At 42.2% G+C, this 20120-nt stretch overlaps 1 protein-coding gene across 3 annotated transcripts; it reads right to left on the reverse strand.

The window, feature by feature from the left end:
• Positions 1 to 1061: 1061 nt before the first annotated feature.
• On the reverse strand, positions 1062 to 19918 carry STYK1 (serine/threonine/tyrosine kinase 1). 3 transcript variants are annotated; one of them, XM_075441569.1, is made up of 11 exons: positions 19133 to 19918; positions 18976 to 19060; positions 11137 to 11241; positions 10083 to 10229; positions 8850 to 9098; positions 8383 to 8564; positions 6623 to 6706; positions 6168 to 6376; positions 5885 to 5925; positions 5522 to 5618; positions 1062 to 4813 (listed from the first exon to the last, which is right to left on the reverse strand). In XM_075441569.1, exons 3-11 carry the CDS (start codon positions 11201 to 11203, stop codon positions 4609 to 4611), a joined length of 1281 nt encoding a protein of 426 aa, XP_075297684.1. In that variant the 5' UTR covers positions 11204 to 11241; positions 18976 to 19060; positions 19133 to 19918; the 3' UTR covers positions 1062 to 4608. The 3 variants fall into 3 exon arrangements, with proteins under 3 accessions (XP_075297684.1, XP_075297675.1, XP_075297692.1); XM_075441560.1 differs by having other exon boundaries at positions 18976 to 19918; XM_075441577.1 differs by having other exon boundaries at positions 4754 to 4839; positions 18976 to 19918.
• Positions 19919 to 20120: the final 202 nt, after the last annotated feature.

Consider the following 20120-nt stretch of genomic DNA (forward strand, 5'->3'; position numbering starts at 1 on the left):
AAACAAAGTCTATCACTGAAAATCCACGCTTCTCCACAAAACACCTGTGAAAAATTTTCACCCGGTCCTCAGTGGATTCTCTAAGGAGGAATTCATGCATGAGTCTACACAGATCCTAAAAATTTAGACCCATGCACTAACGGAGACTGTCGTGTGGGAAAGATTTCTACATAGACTACTTTAATTAGCATGAAGCACAGTTAAACTAGGGTAACTCCATGGGTATAATTGCTTTTATGCCACTATAAAACTTAATCTGATTTAGATTTTGTCACTTCCAAGTCTATACAAGCTCACCTGGGGAAAAGGGAGTCAAACTAGAACAAGAATGCTCATACTGAGAATCAAGCTGCTTTATTGAAAGGAAATTAAATTTAGACCTTATATAGCAGGAAAATGTCTTTCTGTGGGCAAATTCATAAGCAGGGTCTTGGCACAGATTTGCTCTCAGGGGAAACTAAAGCAGTTCTTTTGTCAGAGGCTGCAAGGTGCTCAGCATCCTGAATTCCCATGGATTCCCTTGATCAGAGCTTTGATAACAGAAACAAAATACGAGGATTTGTGTAAACCAGAACATTGCTTTCTGTGATGCAACAAGATAGGGAGCTTTGAGAACAGTGATGCATTTGTCACGTTTAACAAAGCCCCTTGTGAACCACTGTGCCTTATTCATCAGGTCTGCGGCAGTTCACAGCTCGGAGATTGCATTACGTATCTGAAACACACCCGCCTTTCACTGGCAAGGCCTTTGAGAATATCCCGTTCTTGGGTGGGAGCTTTGAACCAAATGGTTTTTTTCAATCAATATTGAAAAAATAATACTGGATGACTGGCAGCTGTGACTTTGACCTAAATTTACCAGGTAGCTTTGAACTTGTTCTCAAGTGAGGGAGAGAGAAGAGGATGTTCTTATCTGAGTATTTTGAAAAGAAGATGTTTCAATTCTTCAAGCCAGATTTACACCAAGAGTGGTTATGGACATTAAGGTCGCAATTAGCCAACACCATAAGAAAAGTCAGAAAGCTAACTAAGCACTCTTTAATGAAGCTTGCAGTGTTCCAGAATATAGCGGTGATATATGTGCTGTACGAATTAACATTACTTTTATTTCTGGATGGAAATACAGTTTCTTACAAAGCCTAAGTAATGTAGGAAAAACAACCATTCCATTCATGTTATTTTGCGTTTAAAAGAGAAAACTTCTTAACATTGTCTTCGGAAGCAGACCAATAAATTTTAATGGAAACTAGAATCTAAGCTCCTTTTAACAGCTACATATGTTTAATATCTAAAGTGATGATTGAAGACATCCTATAGGGTAAATATTCCCCTTTGAAAGAGCCATCGTTTAGCTTTTTTCACAACACTGATTTTGGCCTTGCATCCTACATGGCTAACACACCTAAATTTGGCCTTACAGGATGCTGCAGGCCTGCAACTTCTTCTGAAACTATCAGGGATTCGAATACATGAAAGACCAAACCCTAATGAACAGAACTGACTGCAGTTAGCCTTCTGTGGGTTGCCAGGCCCTTCAACTTCAAACACAGACAAGGGCCATGCTAATTTGGAGGGATACTGAGTGAATATTGAATCCACTCTTCACACAGAACAGCAAAACTATTCCTTTAATGTGCATTTAGTCTTTTTTTTTTACAAGAACCTTTATTGCTCAAAGTACCAAAATAATTAGAAAAAAAAGAATTAAGGCACTGTCAACTTAGAAACCACAAACAGTAGAAGTCAGAAGAAAAAATTTGTTTCACAATCTGATTCTGCTTCTTCTGAAATGAAGGAAAAATGTTCATGACTTCAAGTGCCTCTGACTTTTTACAAAGTTTGCATGTTCATTAAAATCAATGACCAAATATTTTCAGATAAGCTTTGTGCAGCTTATATTATAAAATATAAATATTGAACAAGAAGAAACCCTCACTTTTTTGATTAAAGAGGCATGCCCCCCTTCCAGGCAGATGCTGAAGACGTACAGGTGCATTTCCACTGGGACTCCAACCCCTCAGCTACCCTAGGGCAAGTCTTCGCATAGGCACCAGTAACTTTTCTGCAACAGCGCTGGCACAGCCAGAGCCTGCTCATAACGTGAATACTCAACTCATGTGCACTCACGTAAATCACCATTGCAACCACCCCAGTCACTGAAATCTTTAGTGGAAACAAGTTTGGAACTTACATTAAAATGTATCCACTGATCAAGGCATGTAAATGGCTTACAAGAAAACTACATATGTAGAATTTCTCACACTGTTATTTTAAGCTGAATCTTGAGTTCATATTCAGCAGCTCACTGGCTACAAGTTCACATCCTCCGTATGATTACCAAAGTTATCTGTGTTGTTTATATGTGAGACCTTGAAGTAGGCTCTGTTAGCACCACAGTATTCACAAAATGCTACATACTGTCACACTTGTCATAGGGTAGCTACGAAGGCAACGTCCAATATACAGATCCTCACTGCAGAAGCCATGCAGCAAAGGTGTCACCACAGAGATAAATAGAGTCGACAGTATATTCTTACCACATTCACACAACGATGTCACTATGCATGCTTATTCTCTTCATAGGTTGTTTTTACTGCAGATCAATCTTTCTTATTTGGTGTAATCTTAACATTTCCATACTGTTTCCACAGTATCTGTTATACCCATGGACAGATGTCCCCAAAAAACCAAATAATTAACAAAGCATTAGCAACTCGAAAGAGAAGCACACGAACAAATAACCCGCTCTGCTCAAAGCAATGATTGGTTAAGGACCATCTCTGAGAACTTCACGTCTGTAAGGACTTTTTCCTGAGATGAGATAATACACCTTATGTCTTGGAGTACTCACTTGCCCCTACAGCTACTACAGGAAAGGTACACTCTTACATGAAGATGTATTGCATTAACATAACAACTTCTACATCCACAGATACGCAGGGGTTTTGTTTGTGGGTGGTTTTTTTTTTTTTAAATACAGTACCCATTCTCCCATGGGAAGCTAGAGTATAAAGCACTGGAAAAATCTCAGACATTTGTTGAACACTTAAAAGGCAAGAACATAACAGTCTTCAGTGGGTTCTTAGTGAATGGACAGGAAACTATCCATTTGTATTACCTACTCTGTACATTCATTCCTGCAGGGCTCTGCCCCATAGCATATTCCCCAGGACATCTCCTCTTTTGTATACCCAATTGACGCAGCTTCCTGGAACAGAAAGGATGGAGAGACATTTCCAGAAACCTCCTTGTGGTGGCTTTACCTTGACTGGCCACCAGGTGCCTACCAAGCCACTCTATCACTCATCCTCCTCAACTGGGTGTAAATAAGGACAGGGAGAGCTCACTCACCAATTACTGTCATGGGCAAAACAGACTCGACTTGCAGAAATCTATAATTAATTTATTGCCAATCACAAGTCAGAGTAGGATAATAAGAAATCAAATCAAATCTCAAACACCTACCCTCTACCCTTCCCTCCTTCCTTGGACTCAACCTCACTCCTGATTTTCTCCACCTTCTCCCCTCCAAGCAGCGCAGGGGGACAGGGAATAGGGGTTGGAGTCAGTTCACACGTTGCCTCTGCCGCTCCTTCCTTGTCACACTCTTCCCCTGCTCCAACCTGGGGTGCCACCCAGGGGAGACAGTTCTCCACGAACTTCTCCAAAGTGAGTCCTTTCCACATGCTGCAGTTCTTCATGAACTGCTCCAGCGTGGGCCCTTTTGACAGGGTGCAGTCCTTCAGGAACAGGCTGCTCCAGCGTGGGTCCCCAAGGGGTCACAAGCGCTACCAGCAAATCTGCTCCAGCGTGGGCTCCTCTCTCCACGGGCCCAAAGGTCCTGCCCAGAGCCTGCTCCAGCCCAGGCTCCCCACGGGGTCACAGCCTCCTTCAGGCACATCCACCTGCTTTGGTGTGGGGTCCTTCATGGGCTGCAGGTAGATATATGTTCCACTGTGGACCTCCATGGGCTGAAGGAGGACAGCCTGCTTCACCATGGTCTTCCATCATGGGCTGCAGGTGAATCTCTGCTCCGGCACCTGGAGCACCTCCTCTCCTTCCTTCTTCACTGACCTTGGTGTCTGCAGACTTGCTTCCCTCACATAGTCTCACTCCTCTCTTCCAACTGCTGCTGCACGGTATTTTTTACCCTTTTAAAAATATGTTGTCGCAGAGCTGCTACCATCGCTAATGGACACAGCTTTGGCCAGTGGCAGGTCCATCCTGGAACCAGCTGAAACTGGCTCTGTCAGACATGGGGGAAGATTCTGGCATCTTCTCACAGAAGTCACCCTTCTCCCCCACTACCAAAACCTTGCCATGCAAACCCAATATGCTCCTCTAACTCAAATTTCTCATTACATTTTCTACAGCTTCCTAAACCCACTTTGCTCCCAAATCACCACTGGCAGAGTGATATCAACAGGCTGATTTAATAACAAAAATGATAATAGTTTGTTGTTTCAGGCATGGAGGAGAGGTCCAATATATATAACGTGCTTGAAAAACAAAGGGATCCCTCCCAACACACACACCTCATTTCAAGCTTGCAAAGTGTCTAGAAAGGGCAAACTCAGAGACTTCTTTACCAATACGTGAAAGGATCCTTCAGAGTATAGTGTACTCCCTCATCAGACTGTGCACATCAACACCAGCAACATTAGCGTAGAGTTCAGGCACCACGAGCTCAGGCACCTGCAGTACTGCACGGTCATTGCTGGTCTTCACAGCTATTTGCAGGGACTGGATCAGGTCTGCTGGAGAAGGCCGCTTAGTTGCGTTCCACTGCCAGCAGGACTTCATGATGCCATACCTGTAAGATGGAGAAGTCAGGAGGCTCTGGGAATGAAAAGCACCAATACAAAGTTTTACTACAGTCATGTCATCTCATATTTAAAATGTCTAGAGACTTCCTCTTTTTCTGCTTCATAGAAAGATTTTTCCCTGACCCTTTGAAATTTGCAACCACATAATAATGTGTGGGGACAAGGGCACGCAGTTGTTTGCAAGGATGTCAACTGTGAGTATGGGCAAAGGGAAAAAGATTGTTTGGTATTCCCTTCTGAAACCGCAACTGGGATTCCTTACGGAAGAAAAAGCCTCTGAAAATTAAAAGAAATAATGTCTTCACAAGAGGAAATATAATGACTTTGATCTTCCCTGTGGATGCTTTGTTCACTTCAGGGAGAACCCCACAACTCAGAGGGGAAAGATTACTCCAGAATATGTGTGCACCTTGCAGGAAAGCAGTGGAACAACAAAATGCAAAGGCAGACATGAAAACAGAAACAAGAGCAATTTTCAAAAGCAGGAAAGAGAGGTTTTGGCCACCAAGGTTTCATGCAGCAGAATCCAGCAAGGAGAGCTGGCAGACATGTGACATGCAAACATCCTCAGCTAACAGATTACTGTTTTGTATAGTCTAGACTTAGAGATCTTCTTTAAGATCTAGTTTTGTATGCCTCACTTCCATTTAGCTCTGCAGATCTCAAGTTCACTTGTCCATAAGCAAGTGGCTTACATGGCTTGCTGGCAGCTTGAGGGTTGCTTCATAATGTTCCGTCTCTGCAGGTATGATAAGATGTCAGAAGGTGGCACGTCAGGATATGGTGGAGCACCTGGAAGGGCAAAAGGAATTAAGCTAATGGTTGGAAACAGCAGCCTCTGTGTAAGAATGTCTTCCTTCCCTACCAAAATCCATTTTTTTTCCTACCACAATTCACAATAACAGAAAGTCTAAAAGAAATTGTCAAGACTTTGGAGGTGGGAAAAAATAGGATGCTTATTTAAATGGTCCAACTTTGCATTCTGAAATTTGAGATTTTGAGTCTTGTTAATTTGCTGCTTCCTTACGTATTTTTTTATTAGCATTAAATCTTCTTACCTAATGTAATCATTTCATACAGTAAAATTCCAAAAGACCATCTGCAAGAAAAGAAAACAAAGCAATGTTAAGTCTGCATTCTAGCTAGCTAGCTTAAATACACACAAAAGACTAGGCATGACCTGCAGAAATGAGAAAAGAAGGTATGAGCTAGAAAGTGGAGCACTATGCTGAGAACAGATATGCCTTACTCTGAACTTCAGGACGCAACATGTTACATAAAGGAGTGAAAGAGATAGTCCAGACAGACAGATAAACTTCTAGTCCAAAAATCAAATCATACATGTCTGCCTTGATGCTGGGGGGTTTCTTCAGGAGCTGCTCTGGAGCCTGCCACTTGACTGGCACAATATGTGTCACTGAATAGGCACCGTATGTGTGAGCTTCATAGGCCAGACCCAAACCACAGAGCTTAGCAGTGAAGTTTTGATGAAGGAGGACATTCCTGGCAGCAATGTCACCATGGAACAACTTCTTCTGTTCAAGGTAAGCCTGGAAAGTTGGAAAAGAAAGAGACCATGATAATTTTAAAAGGAATGTTAATTGATATAGATTTTCACTTAATTTATGCCTGTCTTCCATGCTGTGGAAGACAGGCATAAATAATGCAGCATATTTGGCTCAGTTTCAACAAAAGTACATTCTCAGTGCTTAGGCCAAGAAGACTCAGGCCACCATGCAAACTTGTGCTGCAATCACACAAGAAAGGAAAAATGCAGCAAATGCAAGCAGACTTACCAGAGCTGCTGCAACTTGCTGTCCAACTTCATATACCTGCCTCTCAGTGAGGTCATAGGGGATACCATCCATTGTCACTACATCCTAGAAACAAAAGAGCAGATCTTGGATCAAACAAATGCCTTTGCTGTAGGGTATTGGGGAACATTTTCTTCTACCTTAATAATATGAGTACTATCTAACCTTATGCTCTGCCAGCTAATTTCACAATTGGTCATAAATTGACTGAAATATATGGGTACATGGATGGGTGATGTGGATGGATGGATGGTGTGCTGGGTAGGACAAGTACACCAGAGACAACTGGTGTGTAAATTGCACGGTGGAGAAGAGACGAACAGGTTATACAGAAATGGGCAGAATGACAGTGGAGAATGACAATCCATACAGACGAAGGGAAGACCTATTATAAACTAGAATGATGAGTAGAAAACATATTTATAACATATGAATGGTTATCTGGTATAAGACTAGCAGTCTTACTACCCTTACTGCCCTGCCTGCAACAGTGACCCTAGGTGGATACCCAGATGAGAGAAAGAGAGTAAGGTACGCACACAATGTTTTTCCTGTGTAGTCTTCCAGCCCCCAACTATTTTCAATTTAAGGACTTCCTGAGATGCTTATGGTTTCAGCATGTTCAGTAACCTTTGAAAGGTTATGTTCCATGAATGTATTCACTCTTGTCTTGAACCCCTGTAGAGTTTCAAAATCCACAGCAGCCACTGGCAAGGAATTCCATTAATCAACTCCCCACTTCATGAAGAACCACCTCCATTTGCTTGTTTTGAACATGGCACTTCTTAGCTTTATTTGCTACCACCTTGTCCTTCTGCTGAACAGGACAGCGAGCAATGCCTCTGTATTTAGTATTCCAGATGTAGGAGAATGATGGATTTATATAGTGACATGGCAGAGTTTTGTTACTATGCCCATCTTAATAACACCTAATATTTGGTTTCTTTTTTTGGCTTTAGTTAATATTTTCATCAGACTGTGTATTTTCATACAATCAGTCCTGTGATTTCAGTCCTCATCAGAATGGGCAGATATGAGGCCATCATTATATATGCAAAGCTCAGATTGCTCTTCTACATGGGCATCATTTCATTTTTAACTATACTGAATTTCATCTGTTCTTTTTATTGGCCAGTCTCTCAATCTTGGAATATCCTTCTGCAATTCCTCAAGGTCAGCCCTTGCCTTTACTGGCTGATATCACTGCCAACCTTCATCACCTTACTGTCATCCCATTTTCTAGCTAACTGACGCATGCAACAAACAACACCAGGTCCCAGCACATATACCAGCAGAACTTCATGGCTGACGTCCCTCTGTGCATGTACCAGCCTTTCACTTTTACAGTCTGTTTCCTGTCTTTTAATCGATTAGTTGTCATTCAGTGACCTTCTCCCTGGTGTCATAACTGCTCTGTTTTCTTAAAAGCATTTGGAGTAGGACAGTATTTAAAACTTTTTAGAAATTCAGGTAGCTGTACCAGCTCTCACTCTAATGGTCTGCAAAGCAGGACTTCGCTTTACAAAACTAGGTCAACTTCTCCAAACTAGATCATCTCAGTTGAGATATTCATTAACTCTATTCCAGTTTAGACTTGTGTAGAACTTCTCTGGGGGATGGAAATAGTTTAGACTGACAGAGGTGGATGAATGGAGAGAGGAAAAGAATCATTTATGACTTATGGATAGATATCTACCTAAGGAATTTAAGAAGACATTCTGTGATGACTTCTTTTGACTCACCTTCCGACATGTCCATAGAAATGTCAACAGGTCACCAAGTGACACATCTTCCATGATCATATAAAGTGGGAGCCGGTCTACACAGCATCCAACCAGTTCAACCAGGTTCTCATGATGGCCAAGATTTTGATGGAATTTAATCCTTCCCAGGAAATCCCTTACTTCTTGGGGACTGGCCAGGTCTGAAAGAACCAACAACAACAAAAAAAAAACACCACAAAAAAACCACCTAACACAAACAAAAAAACCCCAAGTGGATGCAGCAAAGAACAGGGTGAGTAGCTTTTAAAATCAGCATGAATGGCAATCCTCTTTAGTTCTACCAAGACACTTCTACCAAAACACCACTCTGACTAGCTAACATGACACAGCTTGTTCTTGCCCAGTAACGACTGCAAAGTTCTGCCCAGCATCATGCCTTTGATAGAGAGATCCGTACCAAAGTGGATCCTGGCCACGTGCCTTACCTTGTAAGGCTTTCAATACTACAGTCTTAGTCTTCCCGGTGTTCCCAGTTTCCAATTGTGCTCTGTAGATGTTCCCATAGCGGCCATGTTTTATCAGCTGCAAGGTGCCTGGTGAAAGTTTCTCTCGAGGTATCTCCAGTTCTTTCAGAGTCAAGGATGCAGAATTTAGCAGGCTCTCCACAGACGTCTCACTCAGCTGGATATAGCAGTTCTCTGTTGAGCTGGATTCCTGCTGATTCTTGTCACTCACTAACAAAAATAAATACACAAGACACATAAAAGCAGACAGATGAACTCTTGTAGTAAGTGGCAATGCCTGTCCTTCTATCCTCTTTGATTTTTCCCCCATACTGTTTTGGAAATCAGGACAAAGTAAGGAACTGTTATTGTATCTTACTTGTTCTGGCCCTTGAAGAGGTAAAAGAATTTATTATCTCCCATTCTGTTTGATGAAAAGGCAGAACGAGTCTGGAGATCTCTATTGTATTTAACTACATAAACTTTCTAGATAACATGCATCTGTACTCGATCCCCATGTGCTGAAGCAATGACCATTTTCTTTTATCACCCGCCACCAGTAGTTATGAAAGTGCCATGCACAGGGTGTTCCCACAAAGGCCCTATCTTTGTTCTTAATTATTTCCCTTTATATAGGCTGAAAAGGCTTTTTCCTCTAAAAGCCCCAAATCACTTCAGAACCAGATTTTCATTTCCACACAGCAACATGTGTTTGCAGTACCAACAAACCTTTTCCTACCCCCTCATCAGTCCCTGTTGTGTTTCCTTTTGTCCCCATAGGAAGTGGGAGACAGCAGCTTGAAATTAAATTTCTTAAATGACAGTACAGAAAATTGATTAACTAGGTGTGATCGACATAAAACCAACTAACATTCATAATTACCCCAGTGAAACTCTCCTTGCAGCAGCATCTAGAAGGCTGTTACTCAAACACACTCTGCAGCTCTCAAGTGATGTACCACAGTACATTAATGAGCCTATATGGCATGTTGTTTCACATTTTCTGAGATCCATCTATACTACAGATTCCACTATCACTACTGCAAGTGGGCTAAATCACAGTTCCCAGTTTTTCCATTGTTCACTGGATTGTCGAATACCAGTTGGGTTCTTCACAAATGCTATTGCCTAACAGCTCAAGCGATAGGGAAATGGGATTGACTTCTGGCCACTGAAACCAACACTCTTTCCTCTGGTTGAAACACAGTTTTTTACCTTGGTGTCCAGATGATGATGATGATTGCTCCCGCTTTGCTCGCAAGCCTCGACAGTGGAGCCAAAGAATCACAGTTAGCACGATGACAAAAAACCCCACAAGGAGAACTGGGACAACAATCACTTCAGTCTGATATTCACGCACAACTATCAGCAGAAAAAGAAAATGAGAAGCCAAGGAATAAGCAGTACTGCCTGATGCACATTGGTTCTGTATAACAAAGTAGTAATAACCCATTTTGGTAACTTTCAACCCCCAAAGCATGTGTATCTATCCTCTGCTCTTTGCAACAGCAACTGAACGCTGTCAGTGCTGCCATCCTACTTTTCAAAGGTGTTGAATATCTAAACTTCATGAAACCACTGGGACTCCAGCACCTTAGGTCACTTCTTGAGATGCCTTAATACAGAGGCTAGGAATTATAGCCATGTGTAGGTATCCTCCACCAGCAAGACAGAGTCGACCCTGGGAGACGGGCAGGAGGGAGATGGGGAGGGCTGGGTATGGCTGTGCCATTGCAAATACACCTGCAATTAGAGGTTCAGCTCCTTCCATTAAAATTATACGGAGAATTTTAAAGAAAACAAAGCATGGTCATGCGGTTTGGATTTGACCAGAAGACATTTCAATTAACAAGGATGTTGCAGGTAATTAACTCTCTCAGGTCCCCAGATTTGGAGGTGGTGCTATTTTTGCACAGCGCAAGACCACATTTCAGTTCCCAAAGATGACAGAAAGTCACAAAATCAAAATCTCACAAGACTGGTCCTCAGGGAAGCAGCACAGAATCTTTAATGACTATATTATGTCTCATTCAAAGTAGATATACTCTAAAATGACTAAAATTAAGTGAGATGAATCCCACCACAAAGGCTGTATCCCCTTAAAAGTTTCTACCCTGAGACATAATGAAAGCAAAGCTCAGTCAAACCTTTCTGTGTGAACTGGGATGCAGGTGGAGGAGGGGAAAGGGCTTAGCCCACTTTCTAGCAAAGCTGGCCTTCTTGCTCAGCATGTGAAAGCTTATTGCTTAAAGGAACATGTGAATCTTACCACATAGCTTGTCATTGCTGTTGCATTCCAGTAGCATGCGTGTGAATTGTTTTACATCCCCTGCCATGTTCAATTACAAGCAAGTGGGTCTCTGACCTCTGTCTTCTGCACAGACACAAAGAATATTAATGACATTTATCAGGAGGAAGGACGATTTATGAAGCAACAGGTGAGCTGAATATGGAGCTTTCTACCCCTTATGATCAATGGTTGTGCGAAGACGCAGCACTGAGACTTGGAGGCTTAGAGAATGATACAGGATATCCACTCCCAAATCCTATGAATGGTACACTGCATGACCAGAGATAATGTAAGATTAAGCTTGTTCTACAGTGCTTCACAAGCAACTGGGTACTCCTAGGCCTAAAGGCTGGCATACGCACATAAATTCACAGCCATGAACTTAATTATACTTAAAGAATAGCACTTCCAGCTAACACACTTCTTAGATGCCAGAATAGCTCAGCCTTTGATCTTCTGATCCATAACAAATTAATAGATCAGCAGTATGCATACAAAATGTCTGTTACTCTTCACTACAGCCCTGCCACAACTCATACTCAAGACAAGGAGAAAAAAAGTCTCACCATTAGGGCTCTCTGGTACCGACTCCTTAACACTGTCAGGTCTATAACTAATCTGAAGCACAACATCTGGAACTTCTGCATTTGCAGTTGAAAATCCAGACCCTGTGCAAGCGTGCACTTTTCCAGCTGTAATTTCAGCTTTCACTAACCCCTTAGCAGGTGCAACCATACACCTACAAAACCTTCTGACTGTGTAAGTGCACTCATCAGGTGTACAACCCCACCCAGACAGGGCTAAATTCACCAGCGTATGGCAGTGTCTTTGTGTTCCATACACATCACTGGTGTAGAATTTCAGCTGTTCTGCACTACAGGGGGAGATTAGCCCTGCAGAAATTTGTATTTCGGTTCAAATAGGTGTATGTCTTTTTGTTTATTCTCTGGAGAACATGTAAGCATTTTAGAAGATGCCCCTCTGCTACACGAAGTATACTACCTTTACTGAGGACTGAAGTCATAAGATAGTCATAGGCTCTGTGGTGCTGCACTGATTTACACCGGCAGAGGACCTGGACTACTATTTCTAAATTGCAGAAATCAATGATGTGGTGAATAGTGATGACTGATAGAAAGGCAAGGCACATACATTTAACCACTGTTTCTTATAAACATAGCCAGAAACTTAAGACTTAACAGCTTCACAAACAGCATCATCTAGAACGTTTTATAGGCATTGGGACTTGTATCCTGTAAGAACTTTCTCTGTTTGCAGCTGAGCTCAAGGCAATCAACATCAATGGCAAATGTTAATAACAATATACGGCATTCTTACTGATATCAATATGGTTTTATGGCAGTTGGTGATGGATGAAACATTAAACAGAGTTTGTTCTCATGCTTAAAATTAACAAGTGAAATTAGGCTTTATCAGTTGTACAACAGAGGCAGCAGAAAGAGGAAAACAGAATCTGTTTGCACTTTAAGATATCACAAAAAGTCTGTTTTCATTTTGTATTTCCTTTGATTCTTAATAAGCTAGCAAATTCACCTAGTTTCAGTGTGTGGCTACAACGTGAATACAATCAAAGGAGTAATAACGCAGCAGTAACACCAAAATTTTCAGGCACACTCTGAAAGCAAGCACACTAAGTCAACCTACCTTGGCTATAACACATACACACACTTACACACAAACACACAGGCATCACCATAAGAGTAACAGTCTGCCTTCTTTCACTCTCAGATGCACAGATATGAAATATACATATGAACAGACATGATGGCATCCCAGGAAAATAGACTTGAGGACCTTTAGCCAGCAATCACGTTGCACAATCCGAGTTGTAAACAGTCCAAGCTCCATCTTAACACTACCTAATGGCTTTGTTTGTACAAATGCTCGCTAGAAATGCACGCTTACATTTCAAGGACGTGCATGCACAGGCACATGTAAGCACACGCACACCAACCTGTATTCGCGCAGACACATGCTCATGCAGTCGCAAAGATCCACGGAAAACAGTTTTGACACAGCAACCGTGTCTACACTGGTCGCCTTTCCGTAAAAAAGATTCCTACCTACTCCCTTACGCACCTACCATCAGTGATGCCAGTGGGTGGCACCCATGTTTTCTAACCACACTCAGGGCAGAACTATGGGATCCAGAAATAAAAACAATGGCCACCACCGGTGCTTTATTTGCACTGGCACTCCCATTTGTTGCCATTGCTTATGGAGCTGCACAGGTGTTACCACGAGAAAAGTCTGATCAGACCAGTCCATTCACACTCGACGCATCCATCCTCTTGCAAAACTCAGGAAGCAGCAAAAGCAGTTGCACTCAATAAGATAATTCCGAAGTATCTTTGAGTGCTACTTTCCAGGCCGAGACCAAATGAATTCTCATACTTAGCTCTTTCTGCAGCTCACCGATTCAACGTTAGTAATATTGTAGTTCCTACATTCCCATCCTCACAACAAGAGTGGTAACTCAGAAATACACAGATCTCACATTACACATTTAATAAATATTTTTCCAGTGTATCAGCAGGGGACACTCAGAGGTTATGTGGAACTAACAGCTTCAGTGTACAGGTGCATGCTCATCACACAGCAGAAAGTATATTGGCAGTGCTCAAATACTTATTTTATTGTATGAAGACAGTCTTCCAGTATCAAGCCAGGATAAGGGGGACAAAAATACCTTACCTCACTGTAATTCTGATTTTCCTTGTCTGTATGTTATGTTGTACCAAGACCACTGCTGCCTAGATCATGAGCACAGGAGAACATATCCTCTATTTCTTCAGTTTAGAATTTGCATTAGACAATTTGGGCAATGGTAAGTAAATGTCAGCTTAGTTCTTCCATTTTTTTTATTACTCTCTTATATACACTGAAATTCACTCCCTGCAATTCATGTCTCTTCATTGTTTACTTTCAAAAACATATTTGCTTCAATAGACTGCTCTCTGTGCCTGGGCCTATCTAATCTTTCAGGTTATTCTGATTTCCCCCTCTTTCAGTTGAAACTCATTATATTCATTGTTCACACAAAACCTGGAACTTTCTTTTTTCTCTTGGACATGAATTTTTTTTCATCAAGTCCTTTATTGTGCAGCACATCAATGTGACCTAACTCCTTATTTAAGAAAACTGGTTGGCAGTGCAATGCAAAAATCAAACACCCTAGGTAATGACCACAGTACTAGGCCATCTTCCTTCAGAATGCCAAGGCTCAAGGTGAGGCAGGTATGTTCCCACTCAGATTCAGACTCCAAAGCCTTCCCAAAAGATACCCACTGTGATAACAGTGACCAGAAAGAGAATGAGCTTTTCTAGAACAAAGCTTCTCAACATAAGGGACTGAATGGGAGCAACAAGGAGCTGTGAAGGTCTCTGTAAATGAGTTTTGAAAAGCTACTTGTTCCCCTGACCAGACCTCAGAGCGAGGGAACATGGTTTCCACTAAACAGATTTGGAGAGACGTGGGAGCTTTTGCTGTGGCAGGGGGAAATTGATATGAATCAATGCAGATACAGTGGCCTGGAGGGCAATGCTCAATGCATTACTAACAGTGTTCAGATACTACACAGTTCCAAGCAGACTGCAACAACGATGACAGTCAAACCTTCCTTTGACTAACACCTGAACCCAAATCCCCATGTCCAAGCTAAATATACAATGAAGACCCTGGTATCTAGAAATAGCAGAAGCGGCTGCCCTTAGACAAAGAGAGATGCAAAGCAAAATCTTAGCAGAAGCTAACCTACAGTCAGCAGCATTTCCAAACTGCTGCTAGCAGACTATCTGCTGAACTGTGCACAGCAGAGCGGTTTCACAGCCTGGAGACAGTTGGCAGGCCCCTATATCTGCCCTACGCTGACACTCGCTCTCCTCTGTGCACGTTTGCCAACAGGATGAGCACTGGGGAAAAAGGTGGTAGTTTGTTTTCAGTCATCTTTGTTTGCCAAGCAGATCTGCTGCCCTGGAAATTTAGACAAAACACATGGGGACAACATGAGGACAGAACTGAGTAGCTAAAAGATGGCAGTTGTGGGGGCTGCTTAAACTGGTTCAGGAAATTCCAATATTGAATGTCAATATGGTTTTCTGAATGCAGCTGAGCTGAATTAAGTGCTCACCCATACCACAAGAAGGGAGTATCTCTTCTTTCCACTCTCTTCACACTCCTTGCTTTGTTCCCAGCTGTGCCACTGATCACATGCTAAACTGATTCAAACCACCAAACTAGCAGGAAAAATTCACTTTTCTTTTGCTATGGTAATTTCCTGCCATTTTAGTGAGCGATATTTGTTCACCAAGCAATTCAACAGTTGCCAGGGCAGGCTCGAGGAAGGGGCAGGAGCACACATCCAGAAGCAGAAACAGGGAAAACGCACCTCCCGCTGCCCAGGCTGGTGAATAGTTAGCTTGTATAATGCTACATTGTGAAAACATTCCCTGTGTCAGCACAGACCCACAGGCACTGGGTGCCTGCATAAGCCCTCTATGATTTTTCCAGCCCTCTGTCACTCATTCCCACACGTACACTGTCTCCTTGGTGCCAGCACAAGCATTCACATGACAATGTGGTAAACTGGATTGGGAAGGTGATCTGCCCTAAAAGAATTAATTTTCTCTCACATTTTATGGACTTAATTTCTCATCACACTCAATTTATGGTATTTAAAGTGCCAGGACATAAGAGACAAGAAACCTGAGTGACAAGACATTGTGGTGAAAACTGAAAGAAACAGAAATATAAAGTCTTATGTGTCCATCTAATACCCAGGAACAGGTGGCTTCAGAATTGCACGCACAGAAACTGCCTGCTGCTTGCTCCTGCCATGTTCAGGAAAATAAGATACTGTACATATTCATGCTAAATACACAGTTTTGCCAGTGAGTACGTCTGACTTGGGAACTAACATCAGTTCCCATCATCAATGCAAATGTGTAAATCCCTGAGTACTGATTAGCTATTCTGTCGAAAGAAATAGCTGATTAAGTTGATTAAATATGATAAAAATAAAGGCTAAGATTCTTTTGGATCTTCATTAGGCCTTTTGAAAGGAGCTATGAGCTGTATGTAGTTATTTCTCCAGACTTCTTGGCTTGCATTAACTGCACACCATTTTATTATAAAAATATTCTTACATATGTTTTTCACGCACTACTTGTGAAGACCAACTGTGATATGACTACAGACACATAAAGAATAGCTGAGTAATTACTCACATCAGTCCAGCATACTGCCGGACTCATAAAAGACAAAATACACCTTCTATTTAATTTCTTACAGTGGCAGAACCATATTCTCAAGCTTTTCCAGTCACCGTTTCTGTACTGCTTTTATTATTTTCTTCCTCTTTTATATGACCTTTGAACACGGCCACCCATCAAGGCTCGGGCAACCATTATGCACAAGCGCACTACCCTGGCCGGGCAGCTGAAAGCAAGGGGAGCTACCAGGGAACTGCAGGAACCAAAAAGGCAGTGAGACCACGATGTGCGGGCTCAGGACAGCCAAGCAGTTGTGGACACTGTATGTGAGAGAACGGGGAGAAGAAAAGCACCATGGAAAAGCAAACAGCAAAACACAGGTTTCTTCCCCTGTAATGTCCACCGTCTTACTAAAAGCAGCATTGAAAACAAATAAAAAACAAGTCCCACGGGTTTCAAGCCTAACAACTTGATGCCATAAGAACATACTTCTGCAAAAAGCTATGTATCTGTTAGACTATATATCCTGTCTTTTCTGCCTTCAAAAGACCTTAGTGACTATTTCCAACACCATGGCACATCATGATGTCTTTGCAACACTTCCCTGGCCCATCAAGTCATCTCATCTCTCACCACAAGGCATATGTGGGCTACAAAGCAGTATCTTCAACTGTGCAGAATGAGAAATTCTGACTGGTCAGCCCAGGTTATAACATACCAGAGCCACCTCACTTCTGATCTGAACAAAGAATACTGACTATATCCTGCAGCTTGCTGTGCTGGTTGTAATAATGTCTCAGCTATAAAGATTTGGTACTCTAACTCACTTTTGCACCAGCTGGTAGCCCTTACACCCTATCAGAAAATCACATACAGTGACTGAAGATTTTCTCTTGGTCCACAATTAGAAGCAGTACCTGAACATCACACCTAGGCCAGCTGCCACTGAAGCATATTAAAGGAGTGAAATAAAATTAGGCTGACCACTTCTGATGAGCTAGATCATGGGGAAAACAGCAAGTAATGAGGTCCACGCCACTATGTGAGCAGGTGAATTACTTAGGGCAAACTTGCCTCATTTTCCAGGGAGTGGAAAAAATAGGCAAAGTCAGCAGTTGTTACTGCATTGAGAAATATGACTCAGTAGGACTCTGCACTATTGTGATTTTATGCTAACAAGGTTATTCTAAACTGGTACCATATCAGTGGAGATATGCAAGTTCTCATGGTGCTAAGTTTTGCTTAAACTTAGATCATCTTACAAAAATTAATTGATTTGTGCACTGTGAGGAAGTCTGAGCAGAGAAGTGTGAAATGGTACAGAAACTGAATGATGATGAAGACAATAATATTTTTTTCTAACGCAGACACAGCCTACTACTGTTTCTGAAAGACTAACATCTCTGTATCGCACTCCCCCTGAATTAAGGCCACAAAAGTTACTCTTCACAGGTAATCTACAAAATAAAAGTTGAAACAATAAAAAATGAAGAATACATCAATCTGAAGCCCTTAGCGAGCAGGCTGTTGGAATGCAAAAGGTCCAGAGACCAGATTCTCAACAGCACACTCTTACCTATGACTTCCTTTTTTCTGGTCAAAAGCCCACACTATTTTTGAAAATGCTGGCCATTCTGCCTCTTTTTTACTGACTGAACTCTGATGTTGGTGGTGGCTTGCCAATAGTAAGCCTGTATCAAACCCTAGCACAAACTCGATACAGATATTCTGAAAAACCATGACAGCAAAAGCTGTGACAGGACATAAGCAGAATGAAGGAGTTTTTCAAAGGACTGTGCATGCGTGTAACTCTTGTTGTAAAAAGCACTGCGTGATAAAAATACTGCATGACACCACATTGCTGCATAACGGCTTTAGAAATGGAACATGAATCTGCTTTCATAAATGCACAGCCAGAAGGAAACCAAGCTGAAGTTGTGTACACAACATTAGCTTCACAGTTTCCCAACTTCTGGATGTTTCTTGGTGTATTTAACGTAGATTTTGTTTACAAATTAATTGGTAGCTCATGTACACACACACACACAGAGATACATGCAAACAGGTAAATACACAGAAAGATCTAGATATCTGCACCACGCTGGATCAGAGTTTGCTTCCTTACAATCAAGCAACAGTGACGGAAGTCAACCATTAAGTAATTCTGAATCCAGCCCTAGGCATGTATTACTTAACCAAACGCTGAACATACTTCTACACACACGCATGGCATCATCCTGCATTGTTTCAGTGAACTGAGACTAATTTGATATGAAACTAATTTCCTTTGTTATTTTCTTCCTGTTTAAAATGTGCCTAGAAGTTAGCTCGTTTAAATCAACCTGCATGTAGAGGACCTATTTTTTTTTCTCAAACCCCCATACCATTATGATCACAGAAATTTATTACTGTAAGCAAATTCAGCACAAGCAGTAACTACATGCACAGATGTATATACATACATACACAGATGTATAGACTTTACAGTACAGCTATATCCTAGTTCCGGTCACATGTTGATAAAAGTCTTTTTAACAAAATAAATATTCATCAGCTAATCTTCCAACAGTGTTTTCTCTCGCTTACCTGAATCACACCACTTCTCTTGCCCTGCAGTAGTCCTTTCCTGAAACTCGCCCGCTGCCGGTTCCCAGTTTGTCTGAGGCCAATCCTGATAACGCTGATGGTTACCTTGTGTGGTTGTAATTCTTATGACTAAGTTCCTCCTCACTGATTTTCCTACCTCAGACCTGCCCAGCTTCAAATCTTTACTCCTCAAGGTCTTCTCAGCTACCTCCCCAGGGAGACTGCGTGAGTGTATGTTCAGCACGGGAGCTTACAGGTAGGCACACACTTGTAGAACGGGTCTGCCTGGCTTCCAGCTGCTCACCCGCAGATGACAGAGACAGGCAAAGCAAAAAGTCCTGGGGGGGGGCGGAGGGGGGGGGACCTGAAGCGTAGTTGGAAAGGCAGGCAAACACGGAACAAGAGGAATAGGTTAACGTAACAAACAGAAATCATACTCTTCAAATTACAGGTTCATGTTTAGAAAAAACAGGTTCTTCGAACAGAAAATCTGTACAAAACCCCTAAGACTCCAGCCACTGAAAAAGCTTTCTATCAGGAACACAATCTGCAAATGAAGAGAGAGAGAAAAGATTAATAACACCAAAACATGCTACAACAGCCAGTAGCAATGCAGGTTTTTTTCATGCTCTGTCTTGCTCATGTGTATCCCTCATGCTTGGGCTATCCATGCATTTTGTCAGCATTTTCCAGCCCTGCCATCAGCTCTCCCCTGCCCTTTCCTCCCACCGGTTCAACCTAGAGCTCCACACAGCCACAATGACCCTCACTTACGAAACCCCTCCAAAATCCGTCCTGAGCTCCACAACCAGGCTGGCTAATGCTCTTGAACTTGTCCTGTGACCCTTTCCTGCTACAATGCTCTTGGTGTCACCGTTGTGCTCTCCGGGTGCCCTCAGTTCTCAGCAGCCGTGCGGCGGGATCTTCGCTGCACCTCGGTTTCTCCGCATTTCAGTCCTGGGGACTTTCTTCCCACCCAACCCGTGCATCGGAGTCCCAGCTGCTGGCCTGCAGGCTCCCCTCATTAGCTTGAAGATTGCCCTCCCCTATCACTGACAAATCGTGTGTTAAGAGTTTCAGATTCCTGACTCCTGGTTATATGAGTCTGTACAAGACCGTTTGCTTACTTCCTTCACACAAGTGGG

This window comes from Opisthocomus hoazin, chromosome 1, assembly GCF_030867145.1.
Source record: "Opisthocomus hoazin isolate bOpiHoa1 chromosome 1, bOpiHoa1.hap1, whole genome shotgun sequence".
Classification (NCBI taxonomy): domain Eukaryota; kingdom Metazoa; phylum Chordata; class Aves; order Opisthocomiformes; family Opisthocomidae; genus Opisthocomus; species Opisthocomus hoazin.

What these genes read in the sequence shown, in the direction of transcription:
- STYK1 (XM_075441569.1), bottom strand. Translation starts at nt 11,203, where the DNA reads ATGGCAGGGGATGTAAAACAATTCACACGCATGCTACTGGAATGCAAC. An exon ending in TTCTATGGACATGTCGGAAG is followed by an intron (nt 6,707 to 8,382) that starts GTGAGTCAAAAG and finishes TTTTGTTTCTAG; the next exon opens with GATGTAGTGACAATGGATGG. An exon ending in TCAAGCTGCCAGCAAGCCAT is followed by an intron (nt 4,814 to 5,521) that starts GTAAGCCACTTG and finishes TCCATCTTACAG; the next exon opens with GTATGGCATCATGAAGTCCT.